Source organism: Crocodylus porosus, unplaced genomic scaffold, assembly GCF_001723895.1.
Source record: "Crocodylus porosus isolate Cpor-Errol unplaced genomic scaffold, CroPor_comp1, whole genome shotgun sequence".
Taxonomy (NCBI): domain Eukaryota; kingdom Metazoa; phylum Chordata; order Crocodylia; family Crocodylidae; genus Crocodylus; species Crocodylus porosus.
Genome location: NW_017728917.1, coordinates 14,906,175 through 14,927,243, shown reverse-complemented (window position 1 = coordinate 14,927,243; position 21,069 = coordinate 14,906,175). Strand labels below are relative to the sequence as shown.

At 43.3% G+C, this 21,069-nt stretch overlaps 1 protein-coding gene across 10 annotated transcripts in view; it reads right to left on the bottom strand.

The window, feature by feature from the left end:
• The window catches only part of CUNH3orf67 (chromosome unknown C3orf67 homolog), a 116,004-nt gene that overhangs the window by 20,252 nt on the left and 74,683 nt on the right, over nucleotides 1-21,069 (bottom strand). For 7 of the 10 annotated variants that reach the window (XM_019536742.1, XM_019536737.1, XM_019536740.1 and 4 more), the window contains 3 exons: nucleotides 18,150-18,548; nucleotides 10,581-10,784; nucleotides 5,717-5,778 (listed from right to left, as the gene is read on the bottom strand). In XM_019536742.1, the coding sequence (XP_019392287.1) occupies nucleotides 5,717-5,778; nucleotides 10,581-10,784; nucleotides 18,150-18,548 (665 nt within the window). Of the gene's footprint in view, nucleotides 1-5,716; nucleotides 5,779-10,580; nucleotides 10,785-16,207; nucleotides 16,847-18,149; nucleotides 18,549-21,069 lie in introns of those variants that run through there. The other 3 variants (XM_019536746.1, XM_019536747.1, XM_019536744.1) reach the window with 2 other exon arrangements.

The window sequence follows — 21,069 nt, the reverse complement described above, 5'->3', positions numbered from 1 at the left end:
CGGAGCCAATTCCCCAGCCAGCAGATCGTGGTGGACCCGAGGCTGCAGTTAGCTAGTTTCGCCAAGAGGTGATCATGGGATACCAGATCTAAGGTTTTTCTGAACTCAAGATATATGACATCAATCTCTTCCCCCTTGTCCAGGTGATAGGTCACCTGGTCGTAAAAGGAGATGAGATTGGTCAAGCAACAAACCCGTGCTGGCTATCCCTCAGTATGTTGGCGTCGGTCAGTCCATTGAGAATGGCCTCTTCAATAATCTTTTCTAAGATCTTCCCTGGGATAGAGGTCAGGCTGATGGGCCTGTAGTTTGCCAGATCCACTTTCCTCCCTTTCTTGAAGATAGGCACCACAGTGGCCCTCTTCCAATCTTTAAAATTTCCTCTAATTACGATTCCAAGATTCATATATTCCTTTCACCAAAAGACTCCAATGCTGAAGGCTGAAACAAAGCTAAAAATGAATTCTGTTATACAAAGTAGCTTATCCATTTTTGTGATTCATTACTGAAGCCACTATAGACAGCTATGATAACAAAAATTAGAAAAATCACATGCTGGGATTAAGTAATGATTACAGATTGTAGTTCTGCTCTTTTTAGGAAAAGGTACATGACTCCTTCCTAATCTTCTGAAGTTATTAACTTTTAAAACATTCTGATTTGCAAATTAATACAACAAAAATGTTTTTTGACAGATACCAATTCCAAAACTACAGAACTTTGTTATAAGATTAAACAACTGGAGCCTGTGTGAAATATAACCTCTGCTAATTTATTGATCTTTATGCTATTTATCTGCTTCTAGTGGAAAGGAGTAAAAAAACTCATGCTTACTTATGAAAATATTTGAGATTGTTGAGGAAAGAAAAATGACGACAACCCGATCAGTCCTATGCTACACATGGAGGTTGTAATGACAAGACAGCTTGCTTTAGTCAGCCTACCCTGTGCCAATGTGAAGGGAGGTCAATGGCTATTAATCATTTGTCAAGGGCTGCAGGCCCTTATCAGGCAATTATAGATACAAGAAAGTTTATATCACACCCACAAATGGCAAAGTTACCAAGTCTTTACACTGTAATACACAGCTGACACATTTTATAGATAAAATATAAATCTAGACAAAATGCTGATGTAGATTGCCTCAGCCATTCCATTTGGGCATTTAGTATACACTTCATAACTTGACTGGTTTTTCTCCAAACTGGCTCAGTTTGGGGCTTTTCTTATTTATAAACGTTAGAAAGAAAGGCCAAGATGAACACAACCTATGAGGTCAGAGCAGAAGTGCAATGGGGAAGAGTGCAGCCAAGGCATCTGCAACTTCAATTAGATTCACAGATGTCAAGGGCTGGAAGGGACCTTGCAAGAGCATCGGGTCCAGCCCCCTGCACTAGGCAGGAAAGACTGCTGGGGTCAGGTGACCGTCCAGTCTCTTGAAGATCTCCAGGCTAGGTGATTGCCCCACCTCTGGAAGGACACCCTGACTGTGAAGAAGTTTTTCCTAGTGCTAAGCCTAAAATGGTCTTCCAGCAGTTTGTGGCCATTACTCCTGGTTTACCCCAAGGGCACCCTGGTGAACAACTGTTCGCAGGCACTTGAGGTACTCCTCTGATGTAGTGGTAAGCTGCTACCAAATCCCCTCTCAACCTTCTCTTTTTTAGGCTGAGGAGACCCAAGTCCCTCAGCTGTATGGCTTGCCATGCAAGTCTCTAATCATACGGGTGATTGTACACACTTATTGTACACAAGCATGGAGGGGCTCTTGCAAACCCCGCAGGACTCGATGGAACCTCTGAAGATCCAAGCCCCGGCTGGTCCGTGTAGTGAACTCATGGATGGGCCCTCCGACTGGAGCCTTGGTCACACCAGCAGCACCCAACAACCCACGGTAGGTTTGCCAGACTTCCATGGCCTAACTAGACTTTTTGGGAGATCGATGACTTCCTTTAGGCTTTTAAGACACTAACAACTCTCCTAAATCTCTCAGTCTTACTGGGATTAAGATATCTGGATGTTGCTGTGCTTGCTGTGTCTGCACTGGGGGGCTGTAAAAACTGTGGTTGGTATTCAAGATAAGAGGATAAGACAGCTAAAACAGTAACCAGTTAGATGCACGGTGGGTTGCAGTTCCCAGGACTTGTACTTGGAAGGTGAATTCATTCCAGGCTGAGGGCAGCGGAAAGGTATCATCCTATTTGTTAAATGTAATGTTAAGGCAGAGTTAGGCAGAGTTGGGACTCCTGTTATTTTAGATTCACCAGTAATGAGATCTCCCTGTTCCTTTACTTACAGCTTTTGCCCCCTGCCCCCGTGAACAATATTTCTCAGTTGTCTATTTTAAGTGAAGTGTAAAAATGTTGTTGATTCCAGTCACAAACTATAAACTGCTAATGTATTACATGCCTCTCCTCCAGTTTTCATATCATGATGTAAGCTGACCTCATAATTTGGTCATCAGCTATATTTACAGCCTACTAATGCCTTTCTGGCAGTTCATAAGAGCTACTGAATTTATGAGGTAGTTACAAGTCAGTCTTTTTACAAATACTTTGATTGCCTGCATTTCTCAAAAATGATTTTCTAAAAAATTCTACACAACTCTGTTTGGCAGATTAAACAGCAGCCAAGGCCAGTAGCAACTTGGATTTTCCAGAATACTGGAAAAGGACAAGCGTAGTGCCATCTTTAAAAAAAGGAGGCTCAGGAAATTACAAGCTGGTCAGTTTAACTTTGATACCTAGGGAGATATTGGAGCACACCATCAAACAAACTATTTGTAAACACCTAGACGATAACAAGGTGGTAAGGAGCAGATACCATGGATTTAGCAAGAGCCTGTCATGCCTGCCTAACCTGATTTCCTGCTCTGGCGAGGTGACAAGCCAAATAAATGGCTGCAAGGCAAGTGCCTTACTGGTTGGATATCTGTACTCAGAGGTAGTCGGCAATGGGTCACTGTCACACAGGGAGAAGGTTTCAAGTGTGGCTCAGAGGGCAGCTGCCCTGGGTCCAGTCCTGTTCACTAATGACTTGGAAGATAGAAATGAATGTGCACTTTATACACTGGCAGACGACTCCAAGCCGAGTAGAGTAGTGAATACATTAGAGAACAGGATTAGGATTTAAAATGGCCTTGATACATTGGAAAAAGTCTGAGAAATAGGAAGCAATTCAACATGGATAAGTGCAAAACGGTGCACTTAGGACAGAACAGTCACAATGCACATCCAATCCCCAGCCAGGTTTCCCACCCCCACCCCTTGTCAGCCAGTTCTCACTGCTTCGGCTAGAGAGCAGAGGGGCAGGGCCAGCCCTGCTCTCTGGAGCAGACAGCACAGCCCAGCCCAGGGCTGCATAGCATGCTGGGATGCTGGGGGACTCTGATTTAACTTAAACCGGGAAGGGGTTTGGGACAGAAGTGCCATAAACCAGTTTGACCTCAATCAGTTAAGTCTGATACCACATTCAACCAGATTTATCTTAAACCAGTTTTGGCCATTTTGAAGCTGGTTTATGTGCACTGAACTTTTGTTCTGTTACAGGTTTAAACCAGTTTCTGATCACTTAAACTGGTTTATGAGTACCTTCTGCCTCTAGCTTTAAAGGCACAATGGGATTTGATGTGTGACCCCAACAGTTGTGCTTCCTCCCATGCAACACATACAAGACAGGCGGCGCAACTGTGGTTAGGGATCAGATCCCCCTTGCTCCAAGCTGTCAGTGCAGACGGAGCCTGGGATCATGATCCGGCGCTCTCCTCGCACCAGCAAGTAGCAAGCCAGGCAGGGGATCCACACTCCCAGCCTCAGGAGTGCTGACTCAAGGGCTCCCATGTGCCCATGAGCCTGGGGGCACTGATCAGCTGATCCCGGCCATACATAATTTTAGGTATGATGGGAACCAGCCACACAGCTATTACACAAAATATGCATGACTCTGCAGCCAGGTTATTATTTAAGGCACGATTAACCAGTTAATCACATTCTAAGTATAATGTCTGTCAGGGGCTTATGAGTTTTTAGGGCAATACTTCTGCAGAAAAGACAACAGCACACAGGGAGGCATTAACAGGAGTGTCATATGCAGTCACCAGAAATGACTGGAGTGATTTTTCCATTGAAACGGTGAGACAGTACCTGAAATACCATGTCAAGTTTTGGGCAGCGCATTTCAGTTAGGGCATGGACAAAGCAGAAGAGTTCAGGGAGGATAGTAACAAAAATAATTAAGAGATCTATATATAAGGAAAGACTGGAAGGACTGGAATTATTTAATCTAGACAAGGGAAGACTGAGGAGGAATTTGATAATACTCTTCAAATACAGGAGGGGTTGTTATAAAAAAAGAGGGCAGTCAATTGTTTTCTGTGTTCACAGGGACAGAAGTAATGGGCTTAACTTCTAAAAAGAGATTTAGGTTAGATATTTACAAGAACTTTATCTATGAAGGTATTTAAGCACAGAAGCAGATTGCCTAGAGAGGCCGTGGAATCTTTTGTTTGAAGCTTGTTTGAAGTGTAGGTCAGGCAAGCCTTTGTCTGCGATGGTTCAGGCAGAGATGACATTGCCTTGAGCAGGGGGCTGGACTACACTGGGGTGTCAAAGTCCTACGGGCCGGACAAGAGATGCTGGGTCAGTCTGTGGGCTGGATATGTGGCACAGGGCCAACCCTGCAGGTCAGATCAGGCCCACAGGCACCCCTTCTCCTCCGCCATGCCAGATCCAGTTTGCACAGAACCTGCTCCAGCCAGTCTGGGACCTACACCATATGCAGCATGGGTTCCAGACTGGGCAGAGCAGGCACTGTGTACAGCACACGGTCGGGGCCTGGTGCATGGGGCTGGTCCAGCAGGCGCCACGTGCACTGCGGGTCAGCTCTCGAGCACTGCAGGCTGCACCTTTGGCACCCCTGGGCTAGATAAACGACTCACCTTTCAGAGTGTGTTAGCTTAATATGTTAACTCCATGCCTATTAGATGAAATCTGTGTGTGTTTCTGTGTATAAAATGCAGCCAAGCACACACAGAAACCTGAACAGAACGAAAACTGGGCAGAATGGTTTGTTACTGCACTCCAGTCCCAGCAAAGGCTTACAGGAGGAGTGCCAACTGAACTGCGATCAGTCACACAGACGCAGATGGTGGACAACTGGTTCTTTCTCAGCTCCAGTCAAAAATAAAAAGGTCCCAATGGGACTCTTGCTGCTGATGGGGAACAGAAACAACTGCCAATCTGCGCAGTTAGTACACATCATAGACAAGCCCCATCTGCCATGACCCCTGAGCATGCGTAAAAATTCTCCTATCCTGACGGTGTCATCCTCCTGGGTAGTATTAAACACACGCCCCATTCATGACCATTCAGGTTCCTCAACTGTGAGAGACATGCACAAATACTCAAACAAATCCAGTCCTGGTAGGTGAGGCAGTGTGATGGGGGGCAGGCTCCCGAGTCACATAGCACAGAACAGGCTCTACATTGATAAGTATGTGACACTAGATGATGGCTATGTGCAGCAGAGCTCTGCCTTGCATCCTGGGCCAATGCAGACTAACTGCCTTGTGGAAAGTTACTGAAAACTAAAGCGGGAGCAGAACGCTCCATGAAGAGGTAACAATGGAAAGAGAGTGAAGTTTCAATCACAGAACGCTGCACTTACTATTCAGAAGCATCTAATCGAATTGTCACTGCCCGCGCTATAAATGGAATCTCACCGTGGGTTGGAATGGGAAAGTGGGTTCATTTCTTTCTGGTAGTGACGACCTTGATTGACAGGCTGTGGAAGACAGAGGAAACAGCAGTAAGACAACACCTTGCAAATGTTCGTGTCTTGTGTCAAGTAGATGACACATGGGAAGAGATTGTTGTAATATCTGATATTAGACTTTTTTAGTCTTCCTTTGTGGTTAAAATTCAAAAAGGGCAGTCAGCCCCTAATTGCATAAAAGTAAAATTTAAATATAAGACTTCCCTCTTCGTTCTACAGTTTCAGTTATAGCATAAACACTCACATATGATACATTTATATGAACTGTACAGCATATATATACACGGTGGAGCGTGATATTAAAGTATCATTTACCTATATGTTATAGGTATGATTATATAACTCTACTATTGTCGTTCATAGAGAAAATTTTGCATTTCATACCAGCAAAGCTAGCACAGCAGCTCTTGGTTTCAAAGAAAATGGTCAGATGAGATGCACTGTAAAAATTTCATTTCACAAACATTTAAAAGGTTTAATTCTAAATATGTATTTTGATGCTGATTGGGAGTGCAATTAACTTTTAATTTTTCACATTTTATAAAGCTTTAGAATTCACCTTCAAGGTAAAATGCATTTTTTAATATATCTACAGTTGACAGCTATGCTGTGTAATGTACTGTACCCAAAGCTATTTTATTCCTTTTGGGCTGTCATAGTTTAGAACAGCTGCTAAATAACTTATATTTCAACAATTTCTCCTGACAGCAGCGATATTACATTTCAGTTCTCAGTAAACTATCATTGGCTATAAAATACAGTTTTTAGTATATCATTTTTATAGTTGTATAAGAACATCTGTTCATCTGTTCCAACTGCAGCTCAACTATATGATCTATATATCTTTGCTGTTCAGAAGGATTTCTGAACCTCATTTAAGCCAAAAATACATGGGCATTTTAATGAAGCTGCAAATGATGGAAAATTTAGTCACAGAAAACATGTTACATGTAAAATATTTCTTTGATACATATGCTTGCTGTACAATCTACCTATACACAGTATTGCTTTATAGGAAATAAAGTGTATTCTAGAGATAAAAGATAAACAATGATCTGCCTTCTGGTGGTGCTGTTGCTATAGATTACACAGAGGGACAGAGAGGTTATATAAAATTAACCAGTTTTTAGAACAACCCGCCCCCCCTAACTTTTAGTCAGAGCTGGATTTAATAGAGAGGAAAGGATGTTATTGCTTTAAATTAATGGAAAGATACCACCTGGAAATGCAAGTAATCTCTCAAGGTTAATAACAGCCAGAAACAATTTTTCAAATTGCCCTTAATTTTTTAAAACAGAATAGCTGGGTTATTCTTATTCATTTTCTATACATCATGCAACCCCTGCTGCTGTGTAAAAACAGAAGATGGCTGCAGATATGCTGTTGCTGCTCCACAGTCTACATACAACTTTTATCAAGGGGCTGATTTCCAGCAGTCCTGCAGCTCCCGCAGAGCCGGCTGGAGTGATGAGTGATTCCCAGTTCTGGCGCTCAGTCCTGGAGTGAAGACAAACGGCCTTTTAGTTATGTAAATTCTGAACTTCAATATGAAATGGAGCCTTAGCCAAAGACGGCCTTCCTGCATCCAGGGCATGATTCACCTTTGGCTTCACTGCTGGGCTGTGCAGGGATGAGGCAGGAGGGGCTCGGGGGCAGTGGCCTGCAAACACAATCTGCTCGTCACGGAAGGGGACTCCACATGGACTCCAAATAGGCTGACTGTTAATCTCTCTGCTACTCAGATTGCCCACGGGGCAGCCCACACAGCACACCTGAGATGTGCTTAATGTTGAGGCTCAATTAAAACTCTGCCTGGCAGTTCTATGAAATTAGATCAAGGAGTCATCGAGTTTAAGGCCAGAAGGAGCCATCAGATCATAGTCCGACCTCCCATGCAGCAGCGATTGCTGATGAAAATGTTGACTATCATCAGGTCTGGAATGCTTTCCTGCAGAGCCCCACTGCAAATGCCTTTATTCGATGCTGATCCCCAGCAACATCTCTCAGGTTCCAGGTCCTCAGCAATTCAGCATATGCTTTATTGATCCTGGCACTGTTCATTTTTAACAGGGTATTACATGACACTAGGTCAGATGCTCTGTACCAGGACTGTCCAACTGGCGGCTGGCAAGTGGTTAAGTTGCAGCAGCTGCCGAAGCCAGTGTGTTACTGCGGCTCTGCAACCCAGGCAGTGGAGACCACCATCACCCTCCTGCAACCTGCCTGCCCGAGTCCAGGGTCTCCAGCTTCCCGTGGGGCCAAGGGGGTTGGCCACTCCTGTGTTACACACACATCAGCAGGTTCTGTCTAAGCAACTCCCTTTATCAACTCTTCTTCTCCAAAAATGAAACCTATTGCTTGACCAGACCTGTTTTCTATAAGCTTATGTTGACTAGCATCAATCATTATTTCTGTTCTTCAATTCTTTATTAACTGAATGCCATATACACTTTTCCTGTGCTGTGCCTGGAACAGCTACCAGGCCAAGTGTCCTGCAGTTACTGTGTTGCCCTTTTGCCCCTGTTGAATACCGGCACAACATAAGCTCCTCCACCCTTCTGCGATCTTCCCAGGTTACCAAGTGTACTAAAGATTAACAACAGGCTAGAGGTGCCAGTTATTTGGGCTGGCTGACTTAAAAAGGTTCCTCCCAAGTAGGTTTTGATGGACATTCCCCTAAGATACTTTTGCACTGGAAGAGGCAAGGATCTTTGTGGGTGATACCTTTTACTGGACCAACTGCATGGTTGGGATAAAGTTAGATCTCATTCCTGGCTCATCATGGCTTCATGGCTACAACATCAATCCAACACTACTGGACTGGAAAGCACTTAGAGAGATATGAGTGTATCATCCTGCTTCTTTCCAAATATAGCACTGCAATCCAACACTCGGGGTGGCTGACGGTGTCTAGAAGACTCCCATCCACCCCCAAAACTAGTATCCAAAGGCACCCTGGTAGTTGTCACAGCAACTGATCAACTGTCACCTTGCTGGTCCACAGACTCCTCTTGGTCAAGGCAGAGGTGTATTTCTTGCTAGGCCACTGTCCCTTGCTGCAGTGGCTCTGTGGATACACAGTAGATTTCAGATCCTAGTGGTCTCCATCTCACATCTCCGAGGAATGTTACAAATCACTTCCAAAACTGGAAATGCAACAGGCAGTACACTTGGCACCTAGGTATCCTAATGGCCCACTGCCCAGCTTGCAAAGACCAGAGCAGGAGCCTGAGCAGGGCTGCACAGGTAAGATGGCCACACTGACTGCCTGGGCTTAGAAAGCTTCAGATGTTGGAAATTATTTTTTTTAATTGAATTTGCTCCTAAGTTAAAAAACCTTCAAAAACCTGTCTCTCTCAAAGCCCAATAGATTTCCTTGTAGGCTTGATTTATGTAGAGAGATGGCCACGAAAGACTTTTATGAATAACCACAGCTACATCTAATTACACTTTTAAATTACTAATTTATTATATCTAAACATTTTTAAACTGAAGACATTAGTCTGAAGCATAGAGAATTTGATCAAAGCACTAGGATCAAACAAACTCTCTCTGCATTCATATCATGCTTGGCTAAATATTGGAGTCGGACATTTTATTTTAAAAGTTCTTTTTTGTTTTAAGCACGTAATGCCTGTAAAACCAAACTTGACATGTCTACATATTCTTATCCATTTCTTGATAATTAAGCTACTCAAAAATTAATGAGGCTTCTAGTCTTTTCCTTTACTTGAGACCCCAATGAGTAGGGACAGAAAGTTACGCCTTATGTTTGAGTCTATCAAGTGAATCCTAGAAAAGGGTAAGCTGGACTGGACTCCACCAAGGAATGACAGTATCAACATGTCCTAAACAATTAAAACCACGTTTCTGACCTCCTCCAAACACTGCTTTGTAATCTGGCTGTTATGGGGATAATTGTACATTTATCAAACAGCCTCGACTTCCTGGGCTATCACCAAACTCCAATGCAGAACGTGCTGTTGTTCATTACAAAAGATCTGCATGTCAGCAACCCCCAAGTGCCAAGCAGCCCCTGGAGGTCACTGGCAGCCAGTCAAGTTCCAGTCCCCCTCGCATCGCAAACCAGTGTGCCCGTGTGCAGCTGATCCCGGGTCGAGCCTGCCCATATTAGATGTGCTCTGAGTCTTCCCCAACCACAGGCCACTTTCAGCATTTACTGTTGTTTCACGAACTATGAAATAAGAACTATGTTAAATGGACTAAGATGGTCTTGCTTTGGAGTAGAGTCTCTAAGTGCCTCTGTATGCTGCTGAAATGTTATTTTGTGACCTTGGGCATTCAAGTTCTCAGCAAACCATAACAAATGTTCCTCTGCTTCTTGGAGCAGCGCACATTTGGGGACCAGTTTTTCTTTCTCCAGCACTGGAAGAAGCAAGTAGATCAGAGCTGAATTAAATCAAAGCAGGGGCTGTTTTTTAAATTATCAGCTGACCTTGCATTTAAACTACAGCTCTACAAAAGAAAGCACATCCGTGGAGGGGTGCGTGGGGGTGGAACATTATGTTTCTTGAACAATGGCGTCGAGGGGAAGAGGGCAAAGCATTCTTTTTGTCTGCGGCCTGAAGCGAGAGGAGCGCTTTCTGCACAGGGAATTTAAACTCTGTGCAGTGACCACATTTCCTTGGCTAAATTCTACTAAAAGTGTGCATTCCTACAATATCAGAATTACCTTTTCAGGCATGTCCACAGAAATCTTACTAAATGAGCCCACTGGACCTCTGCTGGAGACTGGCATTGGTTATCCATTCACACAACTTTACGGAAGTACAGTGAAGGGACAGACTCACGGGTGACAGGCCAGAGTTCCAGGTTGTCGTGTCGTCGCTGCTCGTGCTGATGCTGACATTGCAGGTGTCAATCTGAGAGGCGCTCAGCCCATGTGGGACCCCGTTATCCTCAGAGTCTTCACTCTGCTGCCTCTTCATGCTGGCCAACATCTGCAGTTCAGACGTGCTCAGGCCACTTGGCTGATATTTTCTCCAGTCGTATTCCTAAGAAAGGAAACCAAATTGCACTTGCAAAAGTTAGCACAGAAAGGACAGTGGAAGTGAATATACAAGCAAAATAGATTCTCTGAGTGAGCAGAAGAGATTTTTTTCTAGAAGCAGCTAACATGGCAAGAAAAAAAGCAAACTATTTATTAGAAGGGGATAAGGAACAGATTTCTGTTTCAGTGGTGAGGACCAGCTGTAAATACGTTCCTAAACTGGAAAATCCTGCTGTGCAGTGCAGCAGTTTGAACCAATAGCATGCGGGGAAGTCCCTGTTCCTCTGCAGGTAGAAGGTCTCCAATAAGGCAAGAATCAAAGATGCTGAAGATGACAAAGCCTCCATTTACTGAGCAGTCAAAGACCACAAAGCAGAAGGTCTAGTGTTTGCCACAAGCTACATCACATACAGTGTTTCCATAACAGACGTACTGGATCTGGGTTTTGGAAAGATGATTTGGCCTCTGGCAACTACCCAGCGACATTTACTTTAAGGTGTATATTGGATTTTGTACGTCCAGTCATTTGAGAGGGGTCAGTTTGCAGAATTCACAGAGAACGTTTCATTCTTCTCACTGCCTCATATTCAATCCAAAAGCTGCAATGACAATGAGCTACGTTGTCACCTACGTTGCCATTAATAAGTCTGGCTCATGTGAAAACCTTTACAATATAAAAGAAAAAATAGGTAATGTCACAACAGGTTGGGCCTTAAATGGGCTTTCTTTTTTTCAGCGGAACCTCAACTTTTAAAAGAGGCTTTCAGGATCCCTGCTTCTCCGAGCAGCACAAGAGGGACTTCTGAAACTTTTAGTCAGAGGTGTTAAGAGGCACTGCAACATTCATAGGGACTGCAAAGTTTTCCTACTTGAGCTGTGAATCCTAAGTGGTGGAGTTTGGCTTGAGTGCTGCAATACTGTGGCGGCAGCACTACAAAAATGAATTGGTATTCTTACTCCGGCTCCTACTGAATGAAGTTTAGCATCAAAACTAACAATTGGTGTTGTCTAGGTAAGCCTTCACACAAGAGAAGCAAACCCATCCCGGGGAGTTCGAAGCGTTTGGGCAAGGTGACATAGGGAAGCTTCTCTTGCTGCTTGGATCTATTTTACTGAGAGAATTTTCCACTGCCACCAAGCTAATGACTTGCTTAAGCATGGCATTTGCTTTTTAAAATGCCTCCAAATTTCTGGGTGTGATTTATCAAGATTCCCGCTGAGGGTGAATTGCAGCAAGCACTGCTCATTTCCTCACCGAAATAAGGGCCGGGCTGGGGCCCAGTGCGTATTCCCAGCACTGAAGCACTGTATGCTGTGTACTGTGCAATGGCAGGGGGAGGGAGACTGGGATCACGAGATGGAGAAGCCTGCTATTTATCAGAAATGCCAAGAGATCACGCAACAGGCGGGCACTTGCTTTTCACTCTGCACCTAGACTGCTCTGGTGCTTCAATTTCTTGTGTTTAGACATGCAGCGTATTTTTACCTGCGGGCTGTGGCCACCATTAACAGAGGAACTGTTCCCATCCAGTGATGTGCAAAATCATGTTTTAATTGTCGGGGAGGAAATTTCGGCATCTCTGGTGCCACTCTGCAGGACCTACTGGCAGCCACCATACTATTTACTCCTGACATGCATACGCAGTGTTGCAGGTCTGCAATATTTAGCATTTTACTGAAAGCCCCAGGTTATGGAGGCAAGAGATTCTGTGATAATCTCAGTTTTCAGGAAGAACTTTTTAGTTCTCATCGCTGCAAAGGCCAATGTAGAAAACAGTGTTAAATAAGGAGAACCCATTTATTACATGTTTTTAAAAACTCATGACTAAGCTTATCTCATTATTTTGAAGCCTACGTGTAGTATCCAAAAATCAACATCTAGCTCAATCCCTCTGTATTACGAGAGTTATTTTGAATGGCCTGCGGTGTTCTCAGCCAACTGAGGGAGTCACAGTGCCCAAACTGTGCCTTATAAAATGTTCCCAGCCACTGTGCTGAAGTGCTGAAATATTCAAGACCAAATGTATTTCAGAACACCAAGACCTGTTTGAGCTGACAGCCAGTTGTTAATCACTGGCAGCTCCTTCTGGAAATTAGCTTTTTAAGCTGCAGCATTCAAACCTGCTGTCCCCTCAGCTGTGTTAACAGCCAGGCAGTGATCAACAACAAAGCTTTGGTGTGTGTCTGTCTGCGGTTGTTATTTCACATTTGACACACTCAGTGCCATCCACCTAGAGGAAGGCAGAGCCCCTGCTCCAGAGGGCTCTCCTAGTTCGGGATGCTTGCTCTTGAGTTTTACAGCTGCTAGGTGTAGTGTTTTCCCCACGGGTGCAGATGCAGCTACTTCCTCCAACACACGACAGGAAAATAAGCCAGGTCCATCCTCGAGTTTAAAGGCAACGATATCATTCCCAGTTTCCTCAGGTCTTCCATCTTCGCCCCATTCTGTCATTCACCTCCACGGTGCCTTTTCACACTTGTTTATGCCTTCCAGGATAATGCTTTTTGAGGTGGTCTGACAACTCGTCTCAGACTGATGCATTTCAGACTGCTTTTACATTGCGAGCCCCCTGGAATGGCCCAAGTCACTGGGGGGTTTGTAACAAAGCAAAACTCATTTACACACTTTTTGAAATGGGCAGAGGTGCCTGCCAGCTGACAGCCAGCCTCAATCGGATGTGGCCAAGTTCATCCTGTACAACAGAGTATACAAAGAGAGGATGCTGGGGTGGGTGTAAAATCGAGATCAAAGCCTAGTTCACAACCTTTTGCACACACCTTGAGCCCCCTTTACCCTACTGTTCTGAAGAAAACACTTCTCTGGACTTATGGACTCAGAGAGAACCTGCACAATAGTTTTAAACGCTGCAACAAGATTTTCCGATGCAGGTAGCTGTGTTCTTGTCAGGCCTTATTGGGCCAAAAGGCTCTGGGACTGCAGAATTTGTGCGGTCCTGCAGCCACAGGTGTGACCATGCACGAATACCTGTCTCTCTTGATACATGGCGCTAAGTCCACCCTGGAAACGTAACGATTTAAACTGCGTTCCCCGGTTTGGCGTGTTCCCAGGTCTCCAAGCTTAATGGCTCACCAGCAACTTCTCCAAAATCTCTCTCTCTGGATCGAGAAGCATTTCTTGGTTTCATGGTAGTGCAAAGAATTTGCACTGGTATTTCTCAGTATTGCTATGCAAACTGATGATTTATGCTGGCACAAATCACTTTTATCTAGATATATTTTAACCCAGGGATTTTTGCAGCAAACATGCAGTTGTTAAGGCATCTATCTCCATGATGTCTAAGTGACAACTGGCCTCATCATTTTAACGCTTTAACTCCATTTTGGTGGGGGGTATTGAGTCCCAGGCTTTCTTGCTTTCTTCATCTGTCCTGTGATCACTATCACCACAGTCGAATCCTCTTACACCACGTGCCAGATTCTCTCAACTCTAACTGACAATAATATACATACAGTAACTTTCAGTTGTGACCATAACATGAAGACTGTGTAGCAAAACCCCCGTCTTTTTCATTGCTGCATCAATCTTCAATAAGAGCTCTCACTACCATAATCTCTCTATTGCTGAACTTGTTGAAAGCTTTCTCATGAATTCTCCTGCTGATGAACTTTCTGCTTCATATAGTTTACTTTTGATCAGAGCTTCTTGCAGCCCTCTCATTCAGACTAGCTGGCATGGAATAACTCAGATGGCATGAACTTGTGAAATCCCTTCAGTGAGTTTCAGAGAGAAAAATCCAGGCAAGAAAGAAAAGAAAACCCATTATCCTCCTCATCCCCCATTTACATTTTTTTGGTCTTTTGAGATATTTTTATGCTTATTTAAAAATATCTAGAATTTGGCAGTCTGTTTCCCTTCTACATAAAACTCCTCCTCCTCAGTGCAAGCAACATCTTTAGAGAAGAGAAGACTGATCAATCCTCTGCTTTCTCCTTCCCTTCAGTAAACTCCATTGTACAAAAAAGGGAAGGTTGGGGAAGTATTCTGCAGCTTCAGATGCCTAGTTACAAAACCCTTTGCCAAAATTCAGTGTCTTAGCTAATTTTCAAAGACAGAATTCGAAAACTGAATTTGAGATTAAGTTCACTTTGTATTTTATAGGACATTTTTGATGTAGAAAGTAATTTTGCCATGCTCCTAAATTTTTTCAAAATGAATACTTCAGTTAGTAATTAAATGCTTATCTTGTCTTTCTGTATATCCTCTCCTTATGATAAGAAACATTTTTCTTAAGCTCTTAAACTTTTGTTGGATTGACAAAACCTGTTATTTAAAGGCATTTGTCCTCTGTTAAAGATGCACATAATGACATTCGCATTCTACTAGGCTCAAATGATTTATTCAGAATTGTTTGAATGTAGTTATGCGTGCGGAAAAGTTTAATTACCAGCTATCTACATGGTTGCAATATTACCCAGAGGGCTGTACTTCTTTCTTAATTAAAAATATTTGAACTTAATAATAGAGAACTCTATTAAAACATGAATAAAACATTGCAAGCAACCAGGTCCTTAAAGTTTACTAAGCAGTTAGCAAATCAATTTCATTAAGAGTCTTTTACGCATTTTCACCAACCCTCTGTACGAGAAGATTGGAAGAGGTCCCTTCCCTGGAAACGGCAAGCCCTCCAACATGGAAGTGCCTCTGTCACCCGGCTGCATCACTTCCCTTTCAATTCTTAGCTCAATGACATTTTAAAAAATGGAGTGTGAAAGAAGAGCTCCTTACATTAGTCAGACTAAAATACTGTTGTCTAGTGATCCTTAATGATGTGTTACTTCCATATATTTTTCCTGAAATATGATGGAAACCTAAAACCACTACAATGTAAAACATCCCTAATTCTAGGTTTGCACATGTTCTAATTGTGTAATAATATACAGAAAAGTCCATTTCTAACAGCCTGTTAGAATTATTCTAAAATTAACTGGAATGACCCATATCTTTATAATACTCTAACACCAGAAAATATAGTAGATTTTATTCCTGACGTGCTAAAAAAGCCTGGTTTTAATACCAAAACAGAATACTCAGAGCAGTGAGTGGTATTTCCATTCTGGCACAAAATCAAGAAAGAAAAGGAGCAAAGAATGCCCAGCTATAAAGGCAGCTTGGAAAACGCTATATCCAATTTTAACCAAGTACTGTGTATATATAATCCATCTCAGACCGCAGTCCTGCTAACACCTGACTACTTTACCCACAATGGCAGCCCTGCTAAGACTGACTCCACAGCTTGGACGTGGGGGCCCCCAAGCAGCCCCTAGCAGGCTGGAGCTCTGCCTGCCTGCAAGGGAAAACCCACTGTTTCCCACATTTTTCTCCTGCAAAGGAGAAAAATTTTTGAAGTGTGTTGATCCATTTTTAAAGTTTGTTCACGACCCTTTCATATATGCTCACGACCCACTTTTGGGTCATGACCCACGGGTTTAGAAACGCTGCTATAAATCACCATGCCTGGTTTCCTGCGGTCCTACACCACATTTTCCTCTGGCTCTTTCCTATGTTCTGCAGCAGCAATGAAGGTGATTGGGAGGGCGAGATATTAGCAGGATTGTTTCATTGCTACCACTCCTGCTAGAGCCATCCTGTATTCTAGTTAGGCGTCTCTTTCCAGCTGTTAATTCTCTTTCCTTGCACACGAAGCTCCCCAATGGCCAGGTATGATAAGAGGATCAGGACTGTGACAGTGTGTGTTTATTTTTCACTCTAGCACTCTACAAGTATGCTATAAGCCAAGAAAATGAAGAGCGATTTACTTTTTGAGATTCATATGCTTGGCTTTCACCAACAATTTTCTGAATCAGGCGAGACATAAATCTAAATAATGATAGTAATTATAAATAAAAAATAATCATATAGTAGCTCTGTTCACAAAGAGAGATTCTGTTTCTTTGCAGCTGAGCACTCCAAATCCAAAACAGAACAGGTAACTTTCAAATAACAGGTGCTAAAATAGATGTTTCCTAATGGGCTGGGCAAGGTGTTAGGAAAAAATGACAATGATGCAATAGAAAGACATCTTGGAAGAAAACAGTCTGCAATCCCTGAAAAATGAAGTAACAAAATGTTATATCAAGTGAACATAAGCACAATATATAGTAAACCACCCAAAAAATTCAGGAGAAATTATGGCACAAATCAATTCATTGACCACATATGGAGGGATAAAAACAAAAGCAGCTTTTGGGGGGAAAGTGTCTCTATCTAAGTTGCCTCCATCTACAGGACCTAGCAGTTTTCTTGTTGGGAATACCCAAGATAGGTGGAAGTGAACTGATCACTGAGCTGCCTGCCCTGAACTAAGTGTACTTCTTCTGGGCAAAGAGAACATAGTTCTGGTTAGGACTAACATACTTGGTGCTTTAAAAATTCAACAATTTCCCAAAGCTAAAACAACTGAACAATACTGAGTGGCAGAAATAAGTGTGACGATGCGTGAGGATATTTGAGAATTGGGTATTGGATACTCCTAAACCTACAATCACGTAAGCAGGATAACTCAGTTAAAAAGGCAACCTGCCTAACAGGACAAGCAAATGCATGATCAGAATATGCGCTTTGATGTTCTACATAGAGAACACACTTGAATAATAAATGTTAATTCCATATTCAAAGCTATTTACTGAACATAAAAAGTTGGTGGAAAGAGCCTGCACTGTTAAGGAGTGCACAGCAATGTCACTTGTTTAGAACAGGCTCATTTGTCCTCTTATATGGAAAACACAGAAAGGGAAAAAAAAATAAAACCACAAGGGAAAAAAAAACAATTTGATGGACATGAATGCAGTCTCTGGAGTAGCCCGGGGATTTGGTCTATGACACTGCCTTACTGTTAGCCTTCAATCATATCATTTATTATGTTTCTGGGCTGCTGCAGAGAAACTCTGAAGTGCACAGGCTAATGATCTTTGTATAGTTTCTCCTGTAGATTGTTACTAAAAAACTGTCAATTTGCCTCTCTAGCCTTTCAGCCCAAAACTACCAGCATGTCTGCATTTACAGTTCACACTGTCTGAGAACCCAAGTTGTGGGACTGTACGAGCATACTGCCTTTTGGTTGTAAACTCACTGATTTCTACTTGCAACTACAGTAATATTTTTATGTGCAAGATAATGTCAGTCTAATACTGGAAAACCCAGTATAGGAACCAAACTGTGCTTTGCTTACTGGTTATCAGTAAAACACTGTGGTGATCATGAAAACACTAGAGAAAAAAATACACTATTCTACTTTTTCTCAACTGGTGCAAAGTAGGTATGATAAATAAATAAAATAGGTCTGAAATGTGTTGCAGCATCGCTGTTCAAACCATGGAAATCATTTAATTCCAAAGTGAACTCACTTACAGATGTCTCAGCTGCCGGACTTGAATTTTCTCTTGCGATTTTTTTGTGGGACTTCTTACTATTTGATGCTCTTAACTGACCAACTGCACTCCCCTTCACCTGTTCAGAGGTCTCTGGGATTTCTTTACAGTCAGGTTTATTTCCAGTTGGAGAAAGACAGGGGGTGGGCATCAAGCTGCTCTGAGTGTTATTAGCATCTACTTTTTTCACAAGTAAGTCTCCTGTTTTTGAGGACATTGTTTCCACGTGGGTACACTTGCTCCATCCTTCACTCTTCCAGTGTTCTGGACTTCTTGACATCATCTTTAATGGGATCACTTTTAATACTGGCAAATCAAACGATGTACCATGACTGATCTTGATGGTTTGAGGGCTCTGGATGGACTCACTGAGGTCATCCTAAATTTGGAAAACAAAACAACTGTGATTGTGAAAGAAACCTGTAGCACATGATGATGTTTATGATGCATCTCAGAACATCTGGACATAGGCTTTCAAAATTACTCTTTCATATTTGAGCAAGCAACTCCCACTGTCATGGAGTGGGAAGAGAACACAGGGGCTCAGGACTTTAAACACAAATTTTTGCTTCTCCTGTGAAAACCCCCACATCAGACACTTTTGCAAACAGGTCCAGATCCTGTTCTAGCTCAGACTGATGGAAGCCCGTGGGTCCCAATATTACTACAGTTTGGACAATGGGTGCCGACCAGTAAGCACCACGTGTCTCTTCATGTCGTTGCTGAACTGATATGTGACCTGCCATAAGTTTAAGTCACAAACAGAAGAAATTCTTCCTGCAGAGATTCCCTTTCTTTGAAAGTTAATTAAAAAAATCATTTGGGGGACTTTTTAAAAAGTGCAATGTTACTCATTCTCTATTCCTGTTCCAAACAAGGTCTACATGAGACACCCAACAACTACACATTGAGAGTACCCTGATATTGAAACTCAAAAAATAAACACTGAGCAGAAAACCAAGTGACAAGGAAGATGGAGATATTGGATAAGAAAGGGATAGTCATCTAAGGGTCCCTGCTGACCAGGAAAGGCATAAAAGGAAGCCATCCTACTGAAACTCTGAATTGGCTTACAGAGGCTATCTAGAACGCCTCTGCTGGTTATCGTTCTCCTCTTCCCAGACAGATTTACACTCTCGTGGCACCTAGCTCATGTAAGTCACCCTCGTGTAACTGTCTCTGTTGTACGCTGCTTCCCAAAAGATGGTGGATAACAGAACAGGAAAATATCAGTCCTCCACTCTGAAACACCACTCCTCTGAAACACCATCCCTGACAAGTAACACAGTTTGGCTACAAAGATGAGGGTCACCTTGTATGGTCCAGCCCTCTGCCACTAAAATCAAAACGAGCTCTGTTATTCACCTCGGTAGATCTAAGACTGGGCCCTAAGAGAGTGCCGTGCTCAATTAAGGGAAAAAGCCCTGGATTAGACAGCCACATACCAGTACTGTACACATGCTAGACATCTCTGTTACTGCTTTCTTTTGTTTCCTTTGGATAGCTTACATGGACTGTGAGTTAAGTGGACCTTTTATTTCAGTCTAGGGAGTAACGATTATATGCAACTCTCTCGGTTACGTGCAGTCCATCATTCATATAACTTTGTTCCTAAATTCTAATACAACCATGCTACATGGACAGTCTCAGTTCATTCACGGAGCTTTCCCTATGAAGAACCAAGCTGTGTGTGTGGAAAAAAATATCTTGGGCACTCAAGTCACCAGATTTCACTTGCCTCTGAAAAAAGATTAAGGGTAACAAGCAGAGCTAGAGTATTAGTTATTAAACACCTCTGCATAGCACTGTCCATTTATACAACACTTTACAAAGGAATTAGTAGGTTAGTTGCAAATATAGACCACAGAAATAGTCAAGTAAACAACAGAAACAGTAAATAAATCAGGAGACATTTTAGCTGCAAGGTTCTCTTTGATCTCTGTAGCCTAGACATTTAAAAACAACACTGCTCTCGGAGTGGAGGACTGATATTTTCCTGTTCTGTCATCCACCATCTTTTGGGAAGCAGCGTACAACAGAGATGGTTACACGAGGGTGACTTACATGAGCTAGGTGCCACGAGAGTGTAAATCTATCTGGGAAGAGGAGAACGATAACCAGCAGAGGCGTTCTAGATAGCCTCCGTAAGCTCATGGCTTCCTACCTCACACTGGAAGATGTAATAGAGCCAAATGTATTACGGTGCACTTGATTTGATTAAAGTGTTTCATCTTGTCTTTCCCGTACTTAAGCACATGCTTGAGTTCCATGCAAAGTGAAGCTTGTGCATGACTGTCGCAGGGCATGCAGAGCAGAAAACAGCTTGGGAGAGACCCACAGTGGCAAGAAGAGGGAGTTACCAGGGCAGCTGGAATAACAGGTGCTGGTTGCCAGGACAGCTGCTGGGGAGCCAGCTGACAGGAAGGGGCAGGGCCTGACCCATATAAGCCCAGGCGGGAGGCCAGGAGGGCAGTTCCCCTCTGGCGGCCAAGGGAAGAGGAGCTTGGCCAGTGCAGATGGAGGGGAGAACTCTGATTGCATGAGCAGCCCCTGGTCATTGCTGGGGGTTGGAGTGTTTTCCTGGTAGGGAATGAATGTTGTTTGGCCGGATGGTCTAGCTTTTTATGTTATAGCCCAGGGGCTTGTGTTATTGTTTTTGTTTTTGTTGTTACACCAGAGGACCAGGTGAGGCTATTAGGGGTTGGAGGAGGCCTCATAGGGGCTCCACGGTAGCATGGGGATCCTGGCACCAGAGAGGGCGCAGCATTTGGGGTGCATTGACCCCAACCCCAGAGCAAGGGGGGCAGTGAGTAGCCCAGAGAGAGGGCCGCAAGGAGCCCCAGGGCAAGGGAGAGGGGCAGTGCAGAGCCCCAGGGCAAGGGGGGCCCAAGTCACAACAG